The 23,163-nt window shown below is 39.1% G+C and overlaps 1 protein-coding gene across 3 annotated transcripts in view; it reads right to left on the bottom strand.

Annotated features, from left to right (window-relative positions):
- Positions 1-23,163, bottom strand: part of HECW1 (HECT, C2 and WW domain containing E3 ubiquitin protein ligase 1) — a gene marked incomplete at both ends in the record, with an annotated part of 618,153 nt that overhangs the window by 111,426 nt on the left and 483,564 nt on the right. For all 3 annotated transcript variants that reach the window (XM_082632477.1, XM_082632476.1, XM_082632478.1), the window contains one exon: positions 553-695. In XM_082632477.1, the coding sequence (XP_082488603.1) occupies positions 553-695 (143 nt within the window). The remainder of the gene's footprint in view (positions 1-552; positions 696-23,163) is intronic.

Genomic DNA, 23,163 nt, shown 5'->3' with positions numbered 1-23,163 from the left:
ATGTAGAAGATACAAAACGCAGAAACATATTCTCATATACAACTGAACTATGCAAGCAACATAATTGTGGTTGCACCATAAGGATTCATGCTTTTAAAGTTTCATACATATTATCTAGCATTTTCTATAAATACTAGTGTTTTCTAAGGCACTCTGGTCTAGTAACCCAGCATTTCATCTTGTTATGGAAATGTCACAAATGATTAAATCCTACACACAAGACAGGCATATGAATGAAATGTTATCCTTCGTAGTAAAACAAATTTTAATTTCTATCTGTACAGAAAAAATGTTGCATTAAGGGCTTCTTTCACTATAGTGTCTTAGGAATTTTTACTCTCTTGCATAAGTAACCAGTGGTACGCAAACTAGGGGAAAGGGAAGGGTCTGTTAATTAAATGTTGTAGCTCAACAACATAATTAATGGGAGAAGCCAAGGAAATACAGCACCACCTTTTCAGTTCAAGTCTCTATGAGACTGTATTGTTGCCTCCCTTGGGCCTGGCCTGCTGGCTGTTGCCTAGTGATACTGAGCTCTTGGTCAAGGTTTACCCTATGGCATGTCTTTCCAGGAGTCTCTGAACGGGCATCGACAGCTTTCCCAAGAAGCGCTTGATGATGGGGCGGCTCTTGGCAAACTTGTCCTTCACCTCAATTTCCAGCACATCAGTGGGCAAGGACACAAAGCTGAATTGCTGCAATGAAAAAACATGTGGCATCAATTAATTGCAAGGTGAGAGAGCTGGCCAGTCCCCAGTCCATCCGCTTTGAATGCTGTCATTGTCAAACACCCCAGCAGCAATATCTCTATCTATGTATCTATGTATCTATGTATCTATCTATGTATCTATCTATCTATCTATCTATCTATCTCAACCTATCTCTATCTATCTATCTCACGGTTTTAGCAATGCTGCGAACCCTGTTTATTCAATAAATGAATAATGGTCACAATGAGATGTCTTCTCAGTGCTTAAAAATAAGGTCCTTTTCTTTTTTTTTTTTGGCCACTTGGCTTGCAGGATCTTAGTTCCCTGACCAGGGATCGAACCTGTGCCCCCTGCAGTGGAAGTGCTGAGTTCTAATCACTGAACTGCCAGGGAATTCCCTAAAAATAAGGTTATTCTTGGAGATTCCAATAATAAAATCAACTCACTTTAAAGGGAAAGAATGCTACCTAGGCCTCACCATACTTGACTGAAGGTATCAATATACTTAAAGAAAGAACAAGCAAAACTCACCTATAATTAAGGAAATGCACTTCAAATCAACAATGCAATAACTTTTTTTCATGATTATAATGGCAGAGATTTTTAAAAGTTTGATCATACACTGCCTTCTGGAAAGTGGGAAGGGACAAGAACTCTCACGCTGTATTGATGGAAATGCAAATTGATTGGACCCTTGGGAAGGGAATTGGTAATAATTTTTGGCATTTAAACTACAAATTCCCTTCAACCCAGAATTCTACTTCTAGGAATTTCCCCTCTGGATTAACTTGTACAAGTGTTCAAAATACATATTTTTATAAGGATGTTCAATAGAGCATTATTAACAATTACAAAAGGCTGGAAAGATTTAAAGTACACCTACCAATAGGAAACCAGCTAAATGAAGGATGGTAAATTTTTGAAACAGAGAACTCTGTTGTCATTCAAAAGAAATAGGTAAATAAATATGTTCGGACATGAAATGATACCTGACAAATTAAGTGAAAAAAGGCAAGATGTAGAAAAATGTGAAGAGTGGGATTCTGTTTGTATTTTGAATTGCAGAGAAAATGCCTGGAGGGTACAATCCAAACTGAACTTGAGGATGTTGGCTCATGGTGGGGTTGGTGGGGAGAGAAAGCAGATCTTTTTCCTTCTGTTGTAAACTGTTCATTTTTTAAATAGCATACTGTAGGGCTTTTAAAATAAAGGCGACGACAATTAAAGGCAGACTGTTATCATCAGAAGTTGGCTTGGCTATCAATAAGTGTAGAAAAGGAGAGAGAGGAAAATATTTTCATTGCCCAGCTCAGACTCTCTGGGAGGGGGGAGGTGATTAAAAGTTATATAACCTTAATTGAGGGTTGTGAAACAGCTGAAATATATAACTATTTTCTTTTATTCTGATTAATTCCTAACAGCATTCTTTTCACTTTAGTTGATTTCTAATTTCAGAGGTTAAATAGGTCAGGCATACCAATGTTAATATCCCCTTCATACCAGTCAGTATGGGCTGGGGTATGCTGCAGTAACCACCCAATTCCACATCTCAGTGATGTATGGTAGCAAAGTTTTTTCCTTGCTCACACTGTCATTGTGGGCTGGCAGAGGGTTCTGCTCATCAGTCACTCAGGGAGCCAGACTGATGGAGCAGACACACTCTCTAACACTGCCAGCCACAGTGACAGCAGGAAAGAGAACTCTGGAGGGTTTTCCTCCTGCAAATAAGTATTCACTTTCAAACCCAAGTCTTCATCACAACTAGACACACACCCCAGCCACCCATAGGGAATAGGAAGTATGATCCTACCATATGTCTGGGAGATAGAGAACAGAAATATTTGGCAAACAGCAATAATGGCTTCCACACCCTCTCTCCATATGGTGCGTCTAGTTTCCTTTACAAATTAGTTTTACTTAATAGCCATATATTTTCTAAGAACCAATCATTTTTGGTACTGACAAAACTGAATTTACGGACATGCTAAGCTTGAGAATCAAACCCAGGAATTGGTTTGATTCTCCTCTAAGAAGGCCTGTGATCATCCAGGATCCGTAACTATCTCGGGTCCCAAACTTCCATTTCTTCTGCTTAGTAATTCCATTCTGAAGTGTACTATAATGGATCTCCTAACCTAAAAGCTCAACCATAGGCTAGGCACATTGTAGTATATGTATATGACAGAATAGTTTATAATTTTCTAAATTACAATAATTTATATTATGATTATACCTAAATATGCAATTACAATGATAACACATTAAATGACAATAAGATAGAAAATGCTTATTTTCCAATGCTAAGTGACAAGAGCAAGGAACATGTAGCTCATGATCACAACAATGTGAATGAAATGAATAGAAAAAAGACTGGAAAGAATTACAACAAATTTCAACAGCAGTTGCTTTACCAAGTAAGATTATGTCCCCCACCCATTTCTTTCTGTGATGGACATGTATTATTTTTATAATGAAAAACGTAACCACCTTTATTAAAACAAGAGTATTTCTGGTGCTACCAGCCTGCACGGGACACGAAAGTCAGCTTACTAAGACGTTCTCTGAAACTTGGTGGTAAATCCTGAGTTCTTTTCCTCCCTCCACAAAGATTTCCTTCTCAGCCTCTCTTCACAAATCCACCCCTTCATGGCTGGCATCAACCCCTCCCCACCAGGCCCTTACTTCCATGCCATGGTTACTGGAGTCCATGTAAACTTCCAGCTAGGTCAGGTTCTTCTTTTTTTAAAAAAAAATTTTTTTGGAGTATAGTTGACTTACAATGTTGTGTTAGTTTCAGGTGTACAGCAAAGTGAATCAGTTATATATCTATATCTATATATCTATCTATGTCTATACTATATCTATATCTATATCTCCATTCTCTTTCAGATTCTTTTCCCATATAGGTTACTACAGAACATGAGTAGAGTTCCCTGTGCTATACAGGTCAGGTTCTTTTAAGAACCAGTGAGCAGCTCTAAAAATATAAAAGTCTGCCTATTCCTGAGCAAGCTATTTGCACCTGTGAGTCTGAGGCCAGGGTGATGAATTTTGTCTGGCTGCTGACCTGGCTCTTACTTTGCGCCCCTGAAGAACTTGCGGAGTGAGGTGGACTTGGCTTCTTTCCCTAGATCTGCACATCTAGGTTCTTGACTTTCTCATGCATGACCTCACTGAACCTCAGCATCTTCGACTGTAGACTAGGCAAAGAAGGTTCATGCTGTGTAAGATTAAACTGCATCTTTTCCTCACCATTCCTGGTCTATCCAGATTCTATCTGCCCCATCCTCTAATATTTCCTTCTCCTTTTGACTCTTTAATTATTGGACTTCTTTCAAATCTACGACCTTATTTCAGCTGGACCTTAACAACCAGTAAGTCTATACAAGTGTTGTAGTATCCGTAAACCAGGTTCAAATGCCTAGGCACAGACAAAAGCTACAGGTCTCCTACTACTAATGCCCACTCTGTCTTTCTATCCAGAGAAATGGCCTGGTTAATGGTCAAAAGAAAAATCTGTGAACTATATCTGCAAAGGATTAAAAAAAAAGATGCATTACTGATCCAAGCCCCCGCTCTTGGTGGAATTCTGTCACCTTGCATCCTAGTTCACCTGTGAAAGAAACCAATGTGGCAAATGAAAAAGCCAATCCTGGATCCTTAGGGATTGGAAGTCTGGCCATTTCCCACTTCATCCTCCTCCTCTTGCTTGAGAGCATCTAAGGGTAACTGTACTCCATGCTTGGACCAGTCAATCAATAAATGGCTCCTTATCTCTGCATAAGTCATGAAACTATCCTAGATCAAGGAACTCCTGGTGTCTTGAGGGTCAGAGAGTAAAGTTCCATAAGTCACCTTTCCATTAGAACATTAAATTCTGAATTCTCTTTCTTGGCTGCACTTGAGGAACCAACTGTCAGACCTCTTATAATTGGCAACACTGGCAGGAAGAAAGCTGTACGAGGCCCAATGTTGGGGCATGAGCTGGAATGACACATACAGTATTCTTACAGCATCAAGCCTCATTTTGGTTTTGTTTCAGCACAGGTTGTGGGACTCTTACTTTTGTTTTGGGCCATTGGTACTTAGCCCTGGCTCCCATTAGAATCATCTGGGGGAGCTTTAACAAAAATACCCATTACTGGATCCCATCCTTGACTAATTAAATTAGATTCCTTTGGGGGTAGAGCTGGGCACTGGTAGTGTTTCTAGCTTCCCAGGTTACTCTACCGTGCAACCAGAGTGGAGAATCACAGTTCCCACAGTAATAATCCATTTTAACATAGAATAATCTCATTGTTATAAAAATATTTCTTAGATCAAATCTAAATCTTCCTCTGTGGCCTGAATATTTAGCCCAGTGATTCATAACATATTCTTCAAATCCCAGCTTAGTAGTACTATTAAATTTAATAATATTTATTTTTAAATAATAATATTTAATAATATTTAGTTTTTTGGTCTTGGCATTCTTATTAATAGCAGTAGATGGTAGTGGGCCTCTATCCAATAGATGCCAGTAATACCCCTCTAGTTGTGACAACCAAAAATGACTCCAATTATTGCTCAATGTCTCCTGGGGGCAAAACTGCCCTTGTTGAGAACCACCAATGTAGGCCTACCTTCTTCAATTTTCCAGAGAGATGTTAGACTAGTGTTGCAATATATGGGGGTATCTATTTATTTTGGTTTGCATTGTTACTCAATAGGCCACTTACAGAAATAAGATGCTTTATTTATTTATTATATTCTATCTTGCTTCAGAAAAGACATGGGGTAGATCTTCTATAAACAGAATTTCCATAAACTGAACTTACTGAAATAAAAACAAAGGAGAGAACCAAAAGAAATATTAAATTGGAAATTATGTTAAACTATGGCAGCAGTTCCATAATGGGCAAGTGAGGCAGAGATCAGGAGAATGTTGGTCATAAAGCAGCCAATGGCTCAGAAGAAGGGAAGGGTTACTTATTCACTCAAAAACACCTCCTGAGCACTGACTCTGAGCTGGGTGCTGGTGACATGGCCACGTCCCTACGAGCTTGCAGTCTTATGCTGCAGGTAGACAATGACAAAACAGAAAGTTCCATGGTAAGAGTCCCCAAAGGCTCAGCCTGATGGACAGGTACAGAGAAGGGGTGGCGATGGTGGTGGGGAGAAGGCTAATGAACAGATAGAGACAACTTCCCAGAGGAGGCGATGCCTTAACTAAGTCATAACAGTTAAGTGGGCATCAGCTGGATGAAGAAGGTGTGGGAGGAACATTCCAGGGAGAGAGGACACTATTGGCAAAAGGCTGAAGTTCACAGAGTGCACGGGTCCCTTTGGGAAATGTGGGTGCCTCACTGTGTCTGGATCATAGAAGGGGTCAAGTTATGAGAGGAAACTGGATAGATAAGCAGGATCCAGCTCACAATCAGCTTCCTGGATAGAGCCTAGACTTATCCCAAAGGCATCTGGGAACAATGGAACTGAATTATGCAAATGACACACTCAGATATGCATTTCAGAGAAGTCACTGTAGTAGTGCTGAGGAGGTGTCCATAGATGGTCAGGCCAGGAGGCAGACAGACCAGGTGAAACAACGGAGAAGTGAGGAGGAAGCCTGGCAGGGAAGGAGGAAAGGGGTGGCAGATTTGCGGACTGGCTAAATGTCAGTGAGAGCCCTGGCATGTGGGAGAGAAAGAGACCTTAAGTTCCCAAGGCTGGATTTGCAAGACTGAGGGCATGTGGGAGGATTAATAGCTAGAAGAGAGGGGCTGAGTGATTGAATGTCCCAAAGCAATGAAGGTACAGAGAGATGGTAATAGGGGTGGTTTATGGAAGGATATTAGGTTGTAAAGAGACAGCTGGGGAGCTTGTGATGTTTTCACATGACTGAAGGTGTAAACATTGGAATGGATGGCTGGTGATAAATGGAAGTAAAGGTCAATGGGATCGAGGACGTTAAGGAAATTAGGTCATTCATGTGGACTCTGTGATCATCCAGGAGAATGGTTGGTCTTGGGTAAAAAGGGAAGACGGTGCCACAGGCAGAAAGGACGAGTTGTAGCCGAGTAACTAATGGGACCCATTAGTGCCTTGATGTAGCCAAAACAATAAGGACATCAGTGTGAGAGGGGACACTATAATTAAACATGAAGAAATAGTTGGAAGTTTCAGAGAAATGTTCAACATGATTTGGAAAGTATTTTCACTTAGGCATTTAGGGGGCAGGTATGATAAAAGATGATCCCAGTCCTGAGAGAGCAGAAGTGCAGTTCATTCATTTATGTCCACTCATAAACTTACGGAAGTTGGGAAAGGTTGAGAAGGGAGAAGTGGTAGGGATGGTTGACTTGTTTCGGGTCATGTTACATTTGAAGAGGTAGGAGGATGTTGAGGAGTAAGGCAGGAATACCAACTCGAACCCAAGACTGGATGCCTGGTGATGTAGGGGAGCAGTGGTCCTAACTGTTGTGTGAAATAGGTCGTGATATGCAGTTAGAGGGGCATCTAGTTTTGTCTCTTCTCTTGCAGACGTAAGGGGAAAATAAAACACCAACTCCATTCACAAGAGGCTGCCTGGTGTGATTCAGCCAACACCATTATTCATTACTAATGAAAGTTAAATGGACTAGGCTTAGCGCTTCCTGTGCAAAGGTTCTCCAAGGAGAAGGAAAGCAGGAAGGAAGTAAATGGAGCATGCAAACTGCAGCTACTTTTCTTTAGAACCTTGCATGGTATGTGACTTTCAATTCAGGTGGTGCTATTCATTGAGCTTAAAAATGATACTCAAAATTAGTGCTGCCTAAAGTCAAGGATAACTATAGAAAACAACTTCACTAGCAGAGCAATCATTGAGTCAAAGCAATGTTTTTCTCTCTCACTAGCAATGTCACAGGGTTTTATATTAAGAGGTGATGCTCTTGGACTCTGGGCATAGGAGACTTACCGCTCCAAGCAGTGCGTAGCCTGACTCTACCCCAGGAAGGACATGCCAAAATCCTGCTGAGATGTGAGCCTTGTATCTGCAGAGAATCTAACTGCTTTGAATAATAAAGGCTGCTCTTACAAATCTGTGGTATATGGAAAGTTTACATTTCTCCTTATGCATAAGAACAAGGGAACTGGTCTTGACTGGGCCTCCGCCATCTCCCTATCAGGCACTGAGAAAACTCAGCCACAGAAAAGAATATTATTAATTTTATTTGCAGGCACTGCTGTGGCAAAATTAGTCCAAGATTTATGCTTGGCAGAGTGGGAAGCAAGGTCTGCAAGTGTGTGCTTGTAGATATGTAATGTTATATACTTATATACTATATATAAAATACATCAAATACAAAAGTATGTATTATACTTACTACTTACATGTATTCTATCTATATCTGTATCTATATCCATATTCTAAATCACAGGCATCCCTAACCCCCAGGCCACATACCAATACCGGTCTGTGGCCTGTTAGGAACTGGGTTGCACAGTAGGAGGTGAGTGGCAGGTGAGTGAGTGAAGCTTCATCTGTATTTACAGCTGCTCCCCATCGCTCACATTACTGCCTGACCTCCGCCTTCTGCCAGCATTATGGTGAGTTGTATAATTATTTCATTATATATTACAACGTAATAATAATAGAAATAAAATGGACAATAAGTGTAATGCACTTGAATCATCCCCAAACCATGCCCCTCATTCCCTGGTCCATGGAAAAATTGTGTTCCACGAAACCAACCCCTGGCGTAAAAAAGGTTGGGGACCACATCTACATCTCTAGGTCTTTTGCTTCTGAAGATGATTCATTTCAATGCCTATAAAAAAGGAATAGGATTAGATTACTAGATTGAAAACCAAGAAGACCAAAATTTGCTGTGTGATCATAAGCAACTTAATCAACCTTTCTATGTCTACTTTATAGTACCCCTAACAGAGAAGAAGCACTGTCTGCACAGGCTTTGCTGGTAAATTGTCATCTTCACTGTACAGTTCCTCAACTGCATACCTTGGTCAGCCCTGCATGTTCTTTGTACCTTTAGGAGCCTATATCCAGTCAGTCATTGAATCTAAACTCTCTAGAGTCTGTTCTCTCCTCCCCACTTCTGCTGCCACTGGCCAATGTCATTCCCTGCTCATGGAATAACCTCTTAACTGGTCTCCCAGTCTTCAGCTTTTCTCTTACAGTGGCGAGTAAAGTTATGTCTCTGAAACACAGATTTGACCCTTTCATTCTCTTGCAGAATAACTTCCTCTGATGTTTTTCTCACTCATGGGATGAAATCCAAATTTCCCAATGACGCGTTTGGTTCCTGCCAATCTTTCCACCTTCACTTATTATACTCATTCCCTGGCAACCTCATTTTCTTTCACACATATTCACAGACTTACTATTTTCCTAGAAGTTGTTCTTTCCCAACTTCCTGGCCATGCCAAACTCCTACTCATCCTCTAAACACCCATTCAAATAAAATTTCTTCTGTGCAGCCTTTTCTGACTTTGGGAACCACCAACAGAGACAACTGTTTTTTCTTCTGCTTCCATATCTCCTCTATAGTTTTTATCAGGTTATTTATTTTCTTGTGGTCAATAAGGATGCACACAGAAATGTGTAATTTGACATTGACAAGAGAGGGAATCAGTGACTGGGTACTCCTGGAGGTATTTCCACCAGAAGTCACATACTGACGCTGCAAAAGTGGAATATAATACAAGCTTGTGTGTAATCTAAGATGCATTCTCTATGAATGCTAGATTGCACCTTCAGTGCCCAAGCCATTTTAGTTATTGTTCTGGCAGAAAATCTAAGTACTAGATTTTAATAAAAATAGAAAATATGAACAGAGCAATCAAAAATACTGAAATTAAAACAGTGATTAAAAAACTCCCAACAAAAAAGTACAGGACCAGATGGCTTCACAGGCGAATTCTATCAAACATTTAGAGAAGAGTTAACACCTATCCTTCTGAAACTATTCCAAAAAATTGCAGAGGAAGGAGTATTCCCAAACACATTCTATGAGGCTGCCATCATCCTGATACCAAAGCCAAAGATACCACAAAACAAAAGAAAAAGAAAATTACAGGCCAATATCACTGATGAACATAGACACAAAAATCCTCAACAAAATACCAGCAACCCGAATCCAGCAATATATTAAAAGGATCATACACCATGATCAGTTGGGATTTATCCCCGGGATACAAGGATTTTTTCAATATTCACAAATCAATCAGTGTGATATGCCACATTAACAAATTGAAGAATAAAAACCATATGATCATCTCAATAGATACAGAAAAAAGCTTTTGACAAAATTCAACACAATTTTTGACAAAAACTCTCCAGAAAGTGGGCATAGAGGGAACATACCTCAACATAATAAAGGCCATACATGACAAACCCACAGCTAACACCATACTGAACAGTGAAAAGCTGAAAGCATTTACCCTAAGATCAGGAACAAGACAAGGATGTCCACTACTGCTACTTTCAGTCAACATAGGTTTGGAAGTCCTAGCCACAGGAATCAGAGAAGAAAAAGAAATAAAAGGAATCCAAACTGCAAATGAAGAAGTAAAACTGTCACTGTTTGCAGATGACATGATACTATATGTAGAAAATCCTAAAGATGCTACCAGAAAACTACTAGAGCTCATCAATGAATTTGGTAAAGCTGTAGAATTCAAAATTAATACATAGAAATCTGTTGTATTTCTATACACTAACAATGAAAGACCAGAAAGAGAAATTAAGGAAACAATCCCATTTACCATTGCATCAAAAAGAATAAAATACCTAGGAATAAACCTACCTAAGGAGGCAAAAGACCTGTTCTATAAGGCACTGATGAAAGAAATCAAAGATAAACAGGTGGAGAGATATACCATGTTCTTGGATTGGAATAATCAATATTGTCAAAATGACTTTACTATCCAAGGCAATCTACAGATTCAATGCAATCCCTGTCAAATTACCAATGGCAATTTTTTTTTCAGATCTAGAACAAAAAATCTCAAAATTTGTATGGAAACACAAAAGAACCCAAATGCCAAAGCAACCTTGAGAAAGAAAAATGGAGCTGGAAGAATCAGGCTCCCTGACTTCAGACTATACTATAAAGCTACAGTAATCAAAACAGCATGATACTGGCACAAAGACAGACTTATAGATCAATGGAACAGGACAGAACGCCCAGAGATAAACCCACACACATATGGTCAATTAATTTATGACAAAGGAGGCAAGAATATACAATGGAGAAAAGACAGCCTCTTCAATAAGTGGTGCTGGGAAAACTGGACAGCCACATGTAAAAGAATGAAATTAGAACATTCTCTAACACCACACACAAAAAGAAACTCAAAATGCATTAAAGATCTAAATGTAAGACCAGAAACTATAAAACTCTTAGGGGAAAACATAGGCAAAACATTGGATCCACCTCCTAGAGTAATGGAAATAAAAACAAAAATAAACAAATGGGACCTAACTAAACTTAAAAGCAAAGGAAACCATAAACAAAACAAAAAGACAACCCACAGAATGGGAGAAAATATTTGCAAGTGATGCGACCAACAAGGGATTAATCTCTAAAATATACAGACAGCTCATGCAGCTCAATATCAAAAAAGACAAAAAACAAAAAGCAAAAAAACAAACAACCCATCAAAAAATGGGCAGGAGATCTAAGTAGACATTTCTTCAAAGAAGACATACAGATGGCCAAAAAGCACATGAAAAGATATTCAACATTGCTAATAATTAGAGAAATGAAAACCAAAACTACATTGAGTTATCATGTCACACTGGGCAGAACGGCCATCATCAAAAAGTCTACAAATAGTAAATGCTGGAGAGGGTGTGGAGAAAAAGGAACCCTCTCTCCTGTTGGTGGGAATGTAAACTGGTACAACCACTATGGAGAATAGTATGGAGGTTCCTTAAAAAACTATAAATAGAGCTACCATATGATCCTGCAATCCCACGCCTGGGTGTATATCTAGAGAAAACCATAATTCGGAAAGATACATGCAGCCCAATGTTCAAAGCAGCACTATTTACAATAGCCAAGACATGGAAGCAACCTAAATGTCCATTAACTGATGGATGGATAAAGAAGATGTGGTAAATTTATACAATGGAATATTACTTAGGCATAGAAAAGAAGGAAATAATGCCATTTGCAGCAACATGGATGGACCAAGAGATTATCCTACTAAGTTAAGTAAGCCAGATAGGGAAAGACAAATATCATATGATATGGCTTATATGTGGAATCTAAAATAAAATTGATACAAATGAACTTATATACAAAACAGAAATAGACCCACAGATATAGAAAACAAATTTATGATTACCAAAGGAGAAAGGTGAGGGGGGATAAATTAAGAGCTTGTGATTAACCTATACACAATACTATACATAAAATAGGTAACCAACGAGGACCTACTATGTAGCACAGGGAGCTATACTCAATATTTTGTAATAACCTATAAGGGAAAAGAATCTGAAAAAAAATATGTACGTATGTATAACTGAATCACTTTGCTGTACACCTGAAACTAACACAACACTGCAAATCATCTATACTTCAATTTAAAAAAATGCTATTGCACACTTTAAAAAAAGATACATCACCATACAAAAAAAGAGTGGAGTAAAAATAAAGCCATTTTCAAATATAAAATGACTTTGAGAGTTTACCATCCATAAACTTTCAGGACTTTTTTTCAGACACAGGTTACAATTATAATTAAAAGTCAAGACATCAGATTAAGAAAAAGAGATACAGTACCAATAAAGAAAATCATGGTATATACAGACATTCCTTGACTTGCGATGGTTCAACTTAGAATTTTTGACTTTAGAATGGTGTGAAAGTGATATGCATTCAGTAGAAACCATACCTTGAGTTCTGAATTTTGATCTTTGCCCGGGTAGTGAGGTGTGGTACAATGATACTCTGTCGTGATGCTGGACACTGGCAGCCACAGCTCCCACTGGACCACACGGGTGAACAACCCATACACTTACAACCATTCTGTACCCAAACAGTCATTCTGGTTTTTACTTTTAATAGAGTATTCAACAAATTACATGAGATATTCACCACTTTAGTATAAAGTAGGCTTTGTGTTAGATGATTTTGCCAAACTGTAGGCTAATGTAAGTGTTCTGAACATATTTAAGATAGGCTAGGCTAACCTATGAAGTTCAGTAGGTTAAGGGTATTAAATGCATTTTTTAAAATGATGTTATTTTCTTTATTAAAAACTTTTTATTTAATATTGGAGTATAGGTGATTAATAATGTTGTGGTAGTTTCCCATGTACAACAAAGTGATTCAGTTATACATATACATGTATCTATTCTTTTTCAAATTCTTTTACCAATTAGGTTGTTACAGAATATTGAGCAGAGTTCTTTGTTCGTTACCCATTTTAAATATAGCAGTGTGTATTTAGATTATTTTCAACTTATGATGGATTTACTGGAATGTAATCCCATCATTAAGTAAATAGCTATCTATCTATCTATCTATCGAATCTACCATCTATCTATCAATATAGATACAGCCTCCATATTTTGGTGTGTATTTTGTATATATTTTTATGAACAACTTTATGAAAATAGAAAACATAAACAATGGATACTTTCTAGAAAAAAAGTTTTAAAGTTGATTCAAGAGAAAATAGAAAACCTGAATAAATCAATAAACCTTTAAGAATTGAACTGATAATCAAACATCTTATTACCAAATCACTTTATAAGTAAATTTTACCAAAACTCCTTAGAACTCCTTGGAATCTCTATCTTACATAAACTGTTCAAGAAAAAATGAAAATAAAAAAAAGAGACAGCTACACAAATCATTTTCTGAGGATGACATCATTGACACAAACTGTACATGGACACTGTAAGAAAACTAAAGACATCTTAATTCTTAACACAGTTGCAAAAGTCCTAAATAAAAATAGCTGCAAGTCAAAAATGACATTTTAAAGAAAAACACCAAAGTGTATCTTCCAGGCTGAGTGCTACCTGTGTGACCCCTCCTCTGAGACCGGTAGCCTCCTCCTCCTTGGTCATTCCTTATGTTCTTGCAGAGGGTAGGTAAGATGTGAGACATTCATTTTATGTATTAACTTTATTTCATCTTACTTTTTACTCAAAAACTTCTCTGATTTCATTTTTCTCACCTATATTTAAATACATTTTATCTTGCTGTATTGTACGCATTTCGTATATTTTCAGGAACAAGAAGTGATACGCTGTGTGCCCTCAGATTTGACACTTCCTATGGGAAACGTCAGGTCACTAAGTGACCCGTACCTAAAGAGATGGGCCAACAGTTGAGGCCAGACCCGTCCTCTTCCCTTCAGCATCAGGCAGCCCATTAAGTAAGAAGACCTCTGCCTCCTCTTTTCCCAATCCTAGGTTCCAACAATGGGGCCATTATCCCTGCAGGAAAAGGTGAGGGGATTCCCCGACTTCTACTATGATTTCATTTCTCTTGAAGGTGCTGGAGTGGGGAGAAGGGGAAAAAGAAAAGAGTTTGTCTCCTTTCCACTCCAAGACCCTCAAACCACAATCCTGGTCTGTGGTGGATGGGAGGAAAAGAGATTTAAACTAGACTTGATTGGATTATAACTAAAAGTGATCAGCAAGTTAAAGGATGTGCCCACGACATCTTTAAGAGATAGTTGAGCATGGCTGAATGCTATGACTGGAAGAAATTAAAACTAATTATGGTATCACATCACTGAATTGAGGCAGCTCAATTAAGCAGATTGTCTATCTATCTATCTATCTATCTACCTACCTACCTACCCACCCACCAATCTATAGTGTGTAGTTTGGCAGGTATATAAAATATCTGCTTCTCAAATATTCTCTTGGTTATTTTAGCTGGGTTTGAAAGCTTATTGCTAACTTAATCATTATGGATCTGCCGTCTACTGTTCCATATTATCTGTGGGCTGCACAATATTCCCTTTTAATTACACTGTAAGTCATTGGACTTGTGCTGTATTTCTTCTGTCTGTATGCTTCTCTCACAAATATACTAAGTTATACCCATATCCGTTAAATGCCTCCCTTAAATGTAATGTTCTTTTAGCCAAAGATGGATACAGCCTAAATGTTTACCATAAGCTTTTTACATATATAAACAAAATCTCAGAAAATATGAGATTAACTAATTAATCATGGTGTTACTATAAAAATAATTTTGTAATATATGAAATCAATAACCTAGACAACCTAAACAAAAATTTAGTCATTACAAAATTGCAAATTAAAGTCATTGACAATATGACAAGAACTCTACTGATTTTCCCTGATATTTTTAACTTAAAAATGCTGTTGTTTATGTTGGTTTTTGTTCATATTTCTTTATTAACTTTATTCTAGGCTAATTATCCAAAGCACTGAAAAAAGCTGAGAAAGCTAAGTAGATTAAAGCCTGATGTAACTCGAGAGTTTTCACTGGGCACAGCCATTACTTCCCGCAAGACAATCCTGATGGAGAAAAAGATGAGAACCTGCTAATAGACCCCCCAGAAGGATGGAATCATAGTCAGAAATGGACCTTGCTGAAGTGGAATTTCTGCTGTGTAAGGAAAGAGAGTCCAAAGGATTTGGCCATTTCTATGACTTAATCCCCATTGGCTATTTCTTTTTCATTCTTTAAATGTGGTCAGTTTGTGTAGATATGCCAAGGGCAACTGCATACCTCCTCTGAAATCCCTTGGGTCGTCTCCCACCTGCCTGCCCCATCGTTCCTGACCCTTGTCTCTCCTGGTTCCTAAATCCTCCTCTTTGGCTCATCTGTGCTTGGTTTGTATTTTTCTCAAGACTGCATGCTCAGAAATCCACTTAGATTGGTTCTCCCTGACTCTAGCCCTACCTTTGATTTTTGGTATCAGCCAAAATAGGATGTCGCTTCTGGTGTTGGTCTTTAGCTTAACAAATTTCAGTCAATGAGAGACGCACTACCCAGCTCTGATTTGCAGTGTTTGCCAGTTTTCTTGGTGTAAATACTCACACCTTGGCTGACTTCACTAAATGTGGAGCTGGGAAGAGATGTGCATGGTGGCGCCTGGGAGCCCACATGAGTCACCTCTGGCACATCACTGGCCCCATGGATGGTGTCCTAAGCCAACCCCCCATCCAGTTCACTCTATTCCTCCATGAGAAATTAGGAGGCACTTGGTTTTACTGCTGCTCTCAGAACCTCCACTTCCATCTTATTTCTTCAGAGGCTGCAAAATGATGCTAACAGACAAATACAAAGAATACTTTAGCCAATGGACATCAAACTGTGTGTCTCTCTGAGTCCTAGGTTCAGTAGCAGGCATCACCTGGGAACCAAAGGCAGTACCACTGGAGTAGCGTGCCTTATGTTTTTAAGTTGGTGTTCCATTCATGAGTTCCTTTCATAAGAGTTTAGCCAATGGAAGAAATGATTTGGTGCTTAGATAATGGTTGTCTATATCAAGAAACTTCAAGAATCTTTTTTTAAAAACTACTGTCCTGGCGCAGGGCTGCTGGTTAGGGTTTCTTGCACACTCACCGCCAGTGCCAGCTTTGCATGTTGAAGAATGCTTTTCTTCCATAAAAGTGAATTTTGGGTTTATGATCCTGTTTCCCTTGTCCAGGTCAAAGTGCAATTTAATTTCTGATTAAATTACTTCTTAATTTCTAATCAATCAGGACAGAAGTTAACAATCTATTTCAAACCAATCAGTTTGGTTAAAGCTCATTAGGGTTGGCTTATTACAGTAATCATTTAGCAATTGTGCTTACTTTCTGGGGATCAAGGGCCTTGGCCAGGCACCTGTATTTATCTCTAGAGGATGGGGATGCTTTTAGCCTAAGCTGGTCTGCTTGCTCTGCTCAGTCAATCAGGTTTTGGCAATTTCCCCACCCAGTAGGTCTCATTCTTATTTACTCATGATGATGTGGGGATGATTAAATGTGATAACTCTGGTAAACAACCTAATATTACTGGCTATATAGAAGAATACTCTAAGCCTGACCCTTGTGAGTTTATGCTCATGCTTGACTCAAGTTGTCAGGGCAGTGGCTTGTGGTTTGGTTAACTGTACAGTAATGTCTGGGTTACTGGTGTCTACTCACAGCCAGTCCCAGCACAAGAAGCTGCCCTGATCTACCTGCACTGTTGTTCTTCTCACATACCAGAGCCCTATTTTAAGTGCACTGTAGCTGGAGGATACTGAAGGGACTCAGTAGACAAAAGTGAGTAATAAGAGCTAATTAAAGTTACATCTACACTTCTCCATATTCACTGCCACCGTTCTGGTCCAAGCTTCAATATCTCCCACCTAGTTTCTTCCACTGCCTCTTAACTGATGCCCTTTCTCCACCTACGTGCCCACACCCCTCACCATGCATCAGCAGCACAAGAGTCTTATTTGTTTCACATCTCACCAGCATTAGATATTGACCTTCTTCATTTTAGTCATTCTGGGGGATGTGCAGTGGTATCACAACAGTATCTTTAATTTTTAGTCCTGGATGACCAATTAGGTTGAGCATCTTTTTATATATTTATTTGCATTTGGACATCCTCCTCTGTGAAGTGCCTGTTCAAGTCTTTGGTCCATTTTTCTGTTAGTTTTTGCCCTTTTCTTTTGGATTTGTAGGGGTAGTAGGGGTAGTATGTGCATTCTAGATACTAGTTCTTTGCTATCTAGAAATAGCTCAATATTTTCTGTGGCTTGCTCCCAATGTAGAGTTTTGATGAACAGACATTCTGAATTTTAATGTCATCCAACTAATCAATCTTTTATTTTATGGTTAATGTTTTCTGTGCTCAATTTAAGAATTTTTGAGGGAGGGATCAAGATGGTGGAGGACTAGGACATGGAGTTCTCCTTCTCCCACATGTACATAAAAAATACATCTACATGTGGAACGACTCTCACAGAACATCTACTGAATGCTGACAGAAGACCTCAGACTTCCAAAAGGGCAAGAAAATCTCCATGTAACTGGGTAGGGCAAAAGAAAAAAGAAAAAGAGAAAGGAATCGAGACAGGACCTGTGCCTCTGAGGGAGCTGTGAAAGAGGAAAGGTTTCCATACACCAGGAAGTCCCCTCACTGGTGGGGATGGAGGGGGAGCTTTGGAGCCTTGGAGAACACAGCAACAGGTGTGCTGAGGGTAAAATGGAGAGAGACATGCAGAGAGGGTCAGTGCTGACCAGCATTCCCCAGTCTGAGATGCTTGTCCGATCAGTCCTCTGAGGTAGGTGGGGGCTGGGTACTGAGGCTCAGGCTTCAGAGGTCAGACCTTGGGGAGAGAACTGGGGTTGGTGAAAACAGCCTGAGGAGGCTAGGGTGTGGTGCTCCACAACTGAGGGAGTCTGGGAAGAAGTCTGGGCCCACCAGAGAGGCAAGGTGCCATTGTTGGGAGGCAGACAAGGAGAGGGATGGGCCCACTATAGGCCACTTTCTCCTGGCACTTAAGGTGGCAGGGCACTGCCTACATGAGTTCCAGGGGCAGGCGGGAGCTGCTGTTCCCATCTTGGACTCCAGAGGCAGGCTCGGACTGCTGCTGCTGCTGTAGAGGTTCCTATGAGCAGGTGCAGGTCACTGCCCCCACCTTCCCAGGAGCCTGCACAGTCCACCACTGCTGAGGGTCCCGTGACCCAGTGCCAACCACTGCTTCCTCCTCCCTGGGGGCATGCAACCCACTGCAGCTACTGCAGAGGGACCTGTGACCTGACTGAAAGCCAACTGCTGCCCCTGCCTTCCTGGGAGCCCCATGCAAGCCATGTACCTGCATACCTGCACGCCCCCTATCAAGGGGATAACAGCCAGCACACACTGAGGAAAGAGGTGGCAAGCATCCAAACCAAAAACAGCCCTCATGCCAAAGAAATATTAAATGCACACAAGCTGCACAGGGATGCTCCTGCTGATAAACAGCCCTCCAAGACCACAGTAGATAATTGTTTCTCCTAAACTCACAGACTAAGAGAAATATAAACAAAATGAAGAAGCAGAGGAACCACTCTCAGTTAAAAAACCAAGAAAACTCCTCTGAAGGAACAAACAATGAAGCAGACCTCCTCAGTCTAACAGACACCAAGTTCAAAGAGAAGGTAATGAAAATACTGAAGGAATTAAGAAAGGCTATCAACAGAAATGCAGAGTACTGTAAAAAGGAACTAGAAATTATAAGGAGGAGCCAAGAAAAATTAGAAAATTCATTTGCCAAGATGAAAGCTGAGCTCAAGGCAATGAAGAGCAGAATGAATAAAATTGAAGAAAGAATAAGTGATCTGGAAGATAGACTAATGGAAATTACCCAATCAAAACAGCAGACAGAAAGCCAAATGAAAAAAAATGAGAGTAATATAAAATACCTGTGGGATAATATAAAGTGGGCCAATCTATGCATAATAGGGATTCCAAAAAGAGAAGAAAGAGAATAGGGGATTGAGAATGTATTTGAAGAAATTATGGCTGAAAATTTCCTATACCTAAAGCAGGAAACAGATATCCCGATACAGGAAGCACAGAGGGTCCCAAACAAGATGAATGCAAACAGACCTACACCAAGACATATTAAATAAAAGTGGCAAATGTTAAAGATAAAGAGGATTCTAAAGGCAGCAAGAGAGAAACAAAGAGTTCATTACAAGGGAGGACCCAATGGGCTATCAGCTGATTTCTCTACAGAAACACTGCAGGTCAGAAGGGAGAGGGAAAAAATATTCAAAGTCTTGAAAGAGAAAAATCTGCAACCTAGAATACTCTACCCAGCAAGATTATCAATTAGAATAGGAGGAGAAATAAAGAATTTCTCAGACAAGCAAAAACTAAAAGAATACAGCAATGCTAAACGTATCGTAAAGAAATAGTGAAAGGTCATCCCTAAAGAGAAAAGAAGCAAGAAGAAATAAGAATGAGGAAATCCCAATTGGAAAGTAAATCACTTAAATTAGCCAGTATACAGATGAAAAAGAAAAAAAAAACCTATTTGTGAAAGCAATGATAAACACAAGGAACAGCAAAAGGATAAACATAAAAACATAAAAAGGGACATAAAAATCATAAAATGTGGAGAAGGAGAGTATGCAAATGCAGGTTCTTTTTCTTTGTTTTAGAATGTGTTTGAGCTAATATGACTATCAGTCTGAAGCAAGCAGATATAGGAAGGGGTTAACATACTTGAAAAATAGGGCAGGCACAAATCAAAAACATATAACAGATTCACAAAAAGCTAGAAGAAGAGAACACAAGCATAAAATAAAAGGAAATCATCAAACCATAAAGAGAAAAAGAAAGGAACAAAGAAGAAACAAAGAATCAACTGGAAAACAAGGTTTGAAATGGCAATAAATACATATGTATCAATAATTACCTTAGATGTCAGTGGACTGAATGCTCCAATCAAAAGACATACAGTGACAGACTGGATAAAAAAACAGGAGCCTAAAACATGTTGCCTACAAGAGACCCACCTTAGGGCAAAGGACACACATAGATTGAAAGTGAGGGGATGGAAAAAGATATTTCATGCAAACGGAAATGACAAGAAAGTGGGAGTTGCAATACTCATATCAGACAAAATAGACTTCAAAGCAAATGCTATAAAGAAAGATAAAGAAGGACACTATATAATGATAAAAGGATCAATACAAGAAGAGGATGTGACACTCATCAACATATATGCACCTAATATAGGAGCACCCAAATATTGATACATAAAACAAATACTAACAGACATAAAGGGAGAAATCGACAGGAGTACAATAACAGTAGGAGACTTTAACACCCCATGCACATCAATGAACAGATCTTCCAGACAGAGAATCAATAAGGCAACAGAGGTCCTAAATGATACAATAGAACAGTTAGACTTAATTGATATTTTCAGGACACTACATCCAAAAAACAAGAATACACATTCTTTTCAAAGGATTGACCACATGTTAGGCCACAAAACTAATCTCAACAAATTTAAGAGTATAGATATTATTTCAAGCATCTTCTCTGACCACAATGGCATGAAACTAGAAATCAACCACAGTTAAAGAAATGAGAAGAAAATGATTATGTGCAGACTAAATAACATGCTACTAAAAAACCAATGGGTCAATGAGGGAATCCAAAAGGAAATAAAATACCTTGAGACAAACAACAATGAAAACACAACCATACAAAATCTATGGTACACAGCAAAAGCAGTTCTTAGAGGGAAGTTCATAGTGATACAGGCCTTCATGAAAAAACAAGAAAAATCTCAAGTAAACAACCTAACCTACCATCTAAAAGAATTAGAAAAAGAAGAACAAACAAAACCTAAAGTCAGCAGAAGGAAGGAAATTAGAAAGATCAGGGAGGAATAAATAAAATAGAGATTAAAAAGACAAAAGAAAAAAATCAACAAAAGCAAGAGCTCATTCTTTGAAAGGGTAAACAAAATTGACAAGCCTCTGGCCAGGCTCACCAAGATGAAAAGAGAGACCCCAACTAAACAAAATAAGAAATGAAGAAGGAGAAATCTCAACTGATACTGCAGAAATACAAAAAAAGTAAGAGAATACTATGAACAATTATAGGCCAACAAAGTTGACAACCCAGAAGAAATGGGCAACTTTCTACAAACATACAGCTCACCAAAGTTGAACCAAGAAGAAACAGATAGTCACTGTTCGCAGATGATATGATACTATACACAAAGAATGCTAAAGATGCTACCAGAAAACTACTAGAGTTAATCAATGAATTTGGTAAAGTAGCAGGATACAAAATTAATGCACAGAAATCTCTTGCATTCCTATACACTAATGATGAAAAATCTGAAAGAGAAATTAAGGAAACACTCCCATTTACCAATGCAACAAAAAGAATAAAATACCTAGGAATAAACTTTCCTAAGGAGACAAAAGACCTGTATGCAGAAAACTATAAGATACTGATGAAAGAAATTAAAGATGACACAAACAGATGGAGAGATATACCATGTTCTTGGTTTGGAAGAATCAACATTGTGAAAATGACTATACTACCCAAAGCAATCTACAGATTCAGTGCAATCCCTATCAAACTACCAATGGCATTTTTCACAGAACTAGTTTTTTACAGAACAAAAAACTTCACAATTTGTATGGAAACACAAAAGACCCTGAATAGCCAAGGCAATCTTGAGAAAGAAAAACAGAGCTGGAGGAATCAGGCTCCCTGACTTCAGACTATACTACAAAGATACAGTAATCAAGACAGTATGGTATTGGCACAAAAACAGAAATATAGATCAATGGAACAGGATAGAAAGCCCAGAGATAAACCCAGGCACATACGGTCACCTTATTTTTGATAAAGGAGGCAAGAATATACAGTGGAGAAAAGACTGCCTCTTCAATAACTGGTGCTGGGAAAACTGGACAGCTACATGTAAAAGAATGAAATTAGAACACTTCTTAACACCATACACAAAAATAAACTCAAAATGGATTAAAGACCTAAATGTAAGGCCAGACACTATACAACTCTTAGAGGAAAACATAGGCAGAACACTCTTTGACATAAATCACAGCAAGATCCTGTTTGACCCACCCCCTAGAGACATGGAAATAAAAACAAAAATAAACGAATGGGACCTAATGAAACTTAAAAGCTTTTGCACAACAAAGGAAACCATAAACAAGATGAAAAGACAACCCTCAGAATGGGAGAAAATATTGGCAAACGAAGCAACTGACAAAGGATTAATCTCCAAAATATACGAGCAGCTCATGCAGCTCAATAACAAAAAAACCAACAACCCAATCCAAAAATGGGCAGAAGACCTAAATAGACATTTCTCCAAAGAAGATATACAGATTGCCAACAAACACATGAAAGGATGCTCAACAACACTAATCATTCGAGAAATGCAAGTCAAAACTATGAGGAGGGGCTTCCCTGGTGGAGCAGTGGTTGAGAGTCCGCCTGCCGGTGCAGGGAACACGGGTTTGTGCCCCGGTCTGGGAAGATCCCACATGCCGCGGAGCGGCTGGGCCCGTGAGGCATGGCTGCTGAGCCTGTGTGTCCAGAGCCTGTGCTCCACAGTGGGAGAGGCCACAACAGTGAGAGGTCCGCGTACTGCAAACCAAACCAAACCAAACCAAACCAAACCAAACCAAAAAACTATGAGGAGGTATCACCTCACACCAGTCATAATGGCCATCACCAGAAAATCTACAAACAATAAGTGCTGGAGAGGGTGTGGAGAAAAGGGAACCCTCTTGCACTGTTGGTGGGAATGTAAATTGATACAGCCACTATGGAGAACAATATGGAGGCTCCTTAAAAAACTAAAAATAGAACTACCATATGACCCAGCAATCTCACTACTGGGCATATAACCTGAGAAAACCATAATTCAAGAAGAGTCATGTACCACAATGTTCATTGCAGCACTATTTATAATATCCAGGACATGAAAGCAACCTAAGTGTCCA

This window comes from Mesoplodon mirus (assembly GCF_964341445.2).
Source record: "Mesoplodon mirus genome assembly, chromosome: 9".
In the NCBI taxonomy this organism is placed as follows: domain Eukaryota; kingdom Metazoa; phylum Chordata; class Mammalia; order Artiodactyla; family Ziphiidae; genus Mesoplodon; species Mesoplodon mirus.
The sequence above is the reverse complement of the archived record's forward strand: the minus strand, read 5'-3'. Positions and strand labels throughout refer to the sequence as shown.